General features: G+C 56.4%; 1 protein-coding gene across 1 annotated transcript in view; it reads left to right on the top strand.

Annotated features, from left to right (window-relative positions):
* The window catches only part of SAE1 (SUMO1 activating enzyme subunit 1), a 77,524-nt gene extending 72,012 nt beyond the window's left edge, over positions 1-5,512 (top strand). The window contains exons 8-9 of the mRNA XM_039248674.1: positions 754-823; positions 4,493-5,512. Coding sequence (XP_039104605.1) covers positions 754-823; positions 4,493-4,585 — 163 coding nt within the window. The 3' untranslated portion in view covers positions 4,586-5,512. The remainder of the gene's footprint in view (positions 1-753; positions 824-4,492) is intronic.
* Positions 5,513-5,781: the final 269 nt, after the last annotated feature.

Genomic DNA, 5,781 nt, shown 5'->3' with positions numbered 1-5,781 from the left:
CTCAGAGCCTGGAGCCTGTTTCGGAGTCTGTCTCCCTCTGTCTCTGACCCTCCCCTGCTCATGCTCACTCTCTCTCTCTCCTAGAAATAAATAAAAATATTTAAAAAAAAAAAAAAGTAAACGTAAGTGAAAAATGCCTTTGTGCTCAGGGCTGAGAAGTGGGAGGGCACACTTTTCTCTGGGGAGGCGGTGGAGAAGTGTCTTACTGCCTGGGGCCGGTGACAGTGTTAGCTAAGATTTGTCCTCTGGATGCCCCATCCTGGCCCAGAAGGGTTGGTGTCTATACGAGTAGTGAAGACTTTGCGCCCCATGCTTCAGCCTCAGCCCCAGATTTCCCGTGCCGCCTGCATGTTAACACAGGCCTTCTCCCTGACATTTGTCTGGGAACAGCATAAGGAACCCGCTGCCCATTGTGGGTAAGAGGAGAATTACGAGAATGTGACCGGGGCACCGAAACATCTGATATTTGTTGATCTTATTTTTAGGAAGCACAGATACAGTCTTTCCTTTAACTTAAACAAAAATATGTCATGAAAAAATTCCCGCCTGCAAAGGTTCAGAGGTCTTTCCCAGCTAACCTCCTGGGCCAGATTGCGTTTTCACGCCCAGGCGCCAGCATCAGCATTGCTATCTGGAGGGACTCCTCTTGGTAGGAGATGCTTTCATTCTCGCCAGCCCACTCCTGACCTTTGCCCCATGTCCTGCCAGCCTTGCTGTTCCTCACGGCTCCATTTTCTTTGTCTTTTCTTGTAGGTACTGCTTCTCCGAGATGGCCCCCGTGTGTGCAGTGGTTGGAGGGATCCTGGCGCAGGAAATCGTGAAGGTAAAGAGTCCCTGTGGAGCAGATCGTTGGTCCAGCGTGAGCTTGTCAAAGCGCCAGCCAGAGGCATGACTGCCTGGAAGAGCTGCCTGCTTTCTCTGGCCCCGTTCGTGCTCGTTCCTGCCCTCTTTCCTCCCTTCCCTTTTCCTCCTCATCCTGTTCTCCCTCCCATCCAGGTGAGCTTTCAGCAAACGCTCTTCGAGTGTCCGCTCAGTGCTAAGCCCGGGGCTGGGCATAGTGTCCTCAGGTGCCACCTGCCAGCTGCCCCCTAGCTGTCCTGAGGGCTTGCGTGGGGCTTCTGATCCTTGCCGTGTGTTCTGCTTCCATAGCTCTGGGAAGTGGGTGCTACCGTGATCTCCGTGTGAGGGCAGGACGCTGAGGCCCAGAGGTGGGCTCCAAAACCCGTGCCCTCAACTTCTGCTTCACGCGGTGTTTCTCTGTCCGTGACCGTGGCATCGGAGCTCCTTCTCGTTAACGCACAGGCTGTGTTTATTCAGAAGGGAAATTCGGGTTTTGAGTCTCTTCTGGAACATTAGGGTTGTCAGAATTCTAGCATTTTCCCAGATACTTTCTTTGGGACTTAGATACTTGCCCGAAGATGTTGAGTCTGCCTTTTGTAGGCTCTTGACTGCCTTCGTAGATTTGTGGTGACGGTTTGTCCTTTTTGTTCTCGGTGGTGCCTCATTGCACGATCTCCTCTGCTCGTTCTCGCGGCATCTCGAAGCTCAGGGGAAGCGCGTGGAGACCCCGTTCTCGCTACTTTGTCTTGAAGGCTACACATCTGCTCTGGAGACATTTGACAGTTTGATGATCCTACCACCATCTTCTAAAGGCTCTTGTTTCTCTCTTTCCTGATCCTTCTCTCTGAACCAGACACTCTCCTTGAACTCCCCCCTCCTGCTTCATAGGGAGCAGGGCTCGCGCCAGGGAGATGCAGAGGGAGAAGCGAGGGGTGGGGTGGCCACGCTGGTTTCCTCGCTCGTGCCTTCTGCTTCGCCCAGATTGCTGTGCGAATCGCAGCTTCGGTGCCCAGTCGGTCGGTTGGCAGCGGCTGCCCAGAAGCCTGCGCTGAGGATTGGGAGGCTGCCTGTACACAGACTGGCCGGGAAGAGCGAGGGACGGATCCTGAGGGAAGAGACGCATTTCTGTAGCCTGTTACTGTGACAACACGGGAATGTTTATTGAGAGCTCGCCCCGAACCCTCGCACAGACCACATCTTCACGTGCGTGTGCTCTCTTCTCCCCGCAGCAGCCCGAGGAGGCAGGGCTTAGCTGCTCCTGAGGCGCAGGGAGGAGCTGAGGCGCGGGGAAGCGGCGGCGCCGGGAGCCGAGCCCGGGCCGTCTGCTCTCAGAGCCCGGGCCCTTCACCGCTCGGCTGTCCGCACGGACCTGGGGCGCCGTCTTCGTGCCTTTGGCCACACTTTGCACCTCTCACCGAGGCGCTGCTCCCTGGGTGTTTCACATGGGATGGAGATTAGGGGGCGGGCCAGCTGGCCTCGGCTTCCCTGCATCCCGGTCCTCACCTCTGCTGCAGCCCCTCCTTCCTGCCCGCGGGGGACAGCTGTCGCCCGCATCTTGTTTCTGTTTACCCCAGACAGCCAGAGCGCTCTGCATTCCTGGTTGCTGGGCGTGTTTGGAATCTCCCCCGACCCCCTTCTTGCTTGGGAAGCACTTTACCTTTTGCCCCGTGTTCACCCCATGTCTCTACCGCCCCACCCTTACTTAACACAATATTGCCTTCACCCAGCTGGCACCAGGGTCCCGCAGTCTGAGGGCCGCAGACCTCCCCCTTCTCTCCTGAGGACCATCCGACCACCCACAGTAGTAAGCGTGAGGAGACGGGGGGCAACCTAGGTCTCTTCCTTGGAACCCTCTTCTTCCTTCCGTCGTTCCAAACACTACATATTCTGCCCACATCCCCTGTCCCGTCGCGCTGCCGGAGGTGTAAGTCATCCTTCCTTTGTCTCCCACTGTCCCCGCTGGGCCTCCCCACAGGCAGTACTGAAGGTGATGGTCGCGGGTCAGCCATACTGGGCCCCGTTGTATCATCTCCTGTAACTTGAGTTCTGACTGTGGTCTCTTGGGTCCTTCCTTCCACCTCCTCAGATTTTGGTGAGGGATCCCTGGCCCCTGTTAGTAAGAGCAGCTCCCGCTCCTTGAGAATTTATTATGGGCCAGACACATTACAAGCTTGATCGCATTCCATGTTCACCAAAAACTGTAACAGGAGCCGCTATTGACTTGCCATTTGTATGTGAGCGCAGGGGTGAGTCTGTCCTGGCCATGAGTCCTTAGTACCTAGCACGGTGCCCGGCACGGGATAGATGCTCCAGACGGTTCCTGTGGACAGATGGTTGAACAACCACTTGAAGTAGGTATATTTATCCCCATTTTACAGATGAAGAAACAGATTGAGATTAGTGCTCAATTCCAAGAGAAGTTCAAATATTTAGGGCGTGTTCCTAACCTTGTCCTTTATGCATGATGGGCATGGTGCTCCTGGGAACCTTAAGCCCTGCCTAGAGGCTTGCTTGGACAGTGTCCACGTCTTTAAATGGCAACCTTTGGGGGGCCTGGGTGGCTCAGTCGGTTAAGCGTCCGACCTCAACGCAGGTCATGATCACAGTTTGTGGGTTCGAGCCCTGCGTCGGGCTCCGTGCTGACAGCTGGCTCAGAGCCTGGAGCCTGTTTCAGTCTGTGACTCCCTCTCTCTCTCACCCTCCCCTGCTCGCGCTGTCTCTCTCTCTCCTAGAAATAAATAAAAATTAAAAAAAAAAAAAACCTTTGAGAAAACTCATTGACATGTATGAATCCTTCCTCTAGTACACACATGTACACACGATTCAGCATGTGATGTCAGGAGGTCTAGCCCCATCTTTAAAGGTGCTGTGGGGGGTGCCTGGGTGGCTCAGTCGGTTAAGCGTCCAACCTCGGCTCAGGTCACAACCTCGCGGTTTGTGGGTTCAAGCCCCGTGTCGGGCTCTGTGCTGACAGCTCAGAGCCTGGAACCTGCTTCAGATTCTGTGTCTCCCTCTTTCTCTCTGCTCCTCCCCCACTCATACTCTGTCTGTCTGTCTCTGCCTCTCTCTCAAAAATAAAACATTTAAAAAAATTTTTTTAACATGCTGTGTCCTTCTGTTAACCCACAAGAGGCTCCCCAATCCCAGGGCTGCATAGCACCTCCCAGGCCTCCGGCTCCCAGCCCCGGGCCCAGTGCAGAAGGTGGCAGGAGGCATGTCTCCTCACAGGAGTGTGTGGCCGCACAGGTGATGAGGGCCACCGCCTCTCTCAGGTGGACAGTCCGCAATAGCTATTGCTGCCCATGGCCAGCAGGCCGGCACGGGGGGCGTGCGTGCGGACAGGGGGGTGCAGCGTCCCTCTTCATGCCCGCGCCGGGCCAGCTGCTGCTTGCATTTCCCACGGGAAAGCGGGCTTCGGCGAAGCTGCCGATCTGTCCGGAGAACCACGGTCGATAAGGGACATTGCAGAGAGACCTGGCGGTCACAGTAATGTCTCAGACGGGGCCCGTTAGCCCCTGGGGAGCAGACTCCAGCTCTCTTGAGAGCCCAAACTGCTAAGTTTAAGAAGACCTGGTGCTTGAGGCTTTTTCTTTATCTCGCCCTGTCATCCCTTGAAAGCATCTGAGCTGAGCCCTCTTGTTTTTCTCCCCAGGCCCTGTCTCAGAGGGACCCTCCTCACAACAACTTCTTCTTTTTTGACGGCATGAAGGGGAATGGGATCGTGGAGTGCCTCGGCCCCAAGTGAACCGAGACCCGGCGGCCCCGGGGGCGCTGACCCGCAGCCTGCCCCGCGTCCCCGGCCCTTCCCCCAACGGCAGCGGCTCCAGACGAAGGAAAAGCCCCAGGCCTCGGGCCGGACCGTCTCCTGCGAGCAGCGAGGCTGTGCAGACGTGCGACTTGCAAGCGCCAGCAGCTGCTAAGCGCGGGGACCGGCTGGCCTCACCCCGGCGCCGTTGGCCGGCCACCACCCGAGAGTCCCCCGTCACGCGTCCCTCTGTCCAGGTGCCGCTGCGGTGTCACCAGGCCACCCGTAGCCCCGCAGGAGATGCCCACCTGGGCCCAGAGTGCCTCATTGCTTGGGATCCTCTCGCCACGTCCTTGGACTTGCTCCTGCCCGATGTCCCACAGAGAAGAGCACGCGGGCTCCAGGTGGGGAGTGAGGCCGGGCCCCGCGGGACGCTCGTTGAGCCACAGCCCCGAACGCAGGCAGGTGCCCCAGAGAGGAAGCGACACGGCCGGCGGGATGTATTTCCTCCAGAGTTGGGGACCCCGAACACTGGCAGGTGCCGTCTGGCATGCTGCTCTGGGGCGCCAGCTCAGGCTTCGCGGGGTTTCAGCCGGGAGTTTGGAAGAGAGGAAACGTCACCAAAGTTCCCTTGGGCATTAGGCCAAGACCTTGCAAAGCGGATAGTAGTGGGAAAGCTTGTTTTAAAAAGGCAGATTCCACGGTCCCAGCCCCTGGGGGTTCTGATTTACTGGGGCCCAAGCTAGCACGTGAGGGCCCATCCCCGCAGAGCCCCACCCCCAACACGGCTCAGACCGGCCTGGAGGCTGTTGCTTTCAAGGGCCGTGTCAGCCCTTCCTCCCCCCACCCCAGAATCGCAGCTGTTTGTGTGGTTTTTTATATTTTCTATATTTTCTTGGTTCTTTAAAAAGGAATGATAGAAATAAAGTTATTTGCTTTATTTGTTGTTCTTCCACATTACAAACATCTTCCTGTGACAGGGAGTGATCCTACCAATTGCTTTTTTTAACCTGAAGAAATCTCACAGGATGCTTCAGTGTGATTCAGAGATTCCTCCCCTCCGTCGTCATTCCTGTCGCTGGTTTCCTGGTAATGCAGCAAGAGTTAGATTGCTCAGAGTCTAGAGTGCATAGAAGCTTCTGGTTCCACCTGTCGAATAATTCAGGTCAGTGGTGGCTATTCTCAGTGACAGGAAT

Source organism: Hyaena hyaena, unplaced genomic scaffold, assembly GCF_003009895.1.
Source record: "Hyaena hyaena isolate Hyena2069 unplaced genomic scaffold, ASM300989v1 scaffold_9, whole genome shotgun sequence".
Lineage (NCBI taxonomy): Eukaryota > Metazoa > Chordata > Mammalia > Carnivora > Hyaenidae > Hyaena > Hyaena hyaena.
Note: the sequence above shows the minus strand (reverse complement) of the source record. Positions and strands in the feature narration are given on the sequence as shown.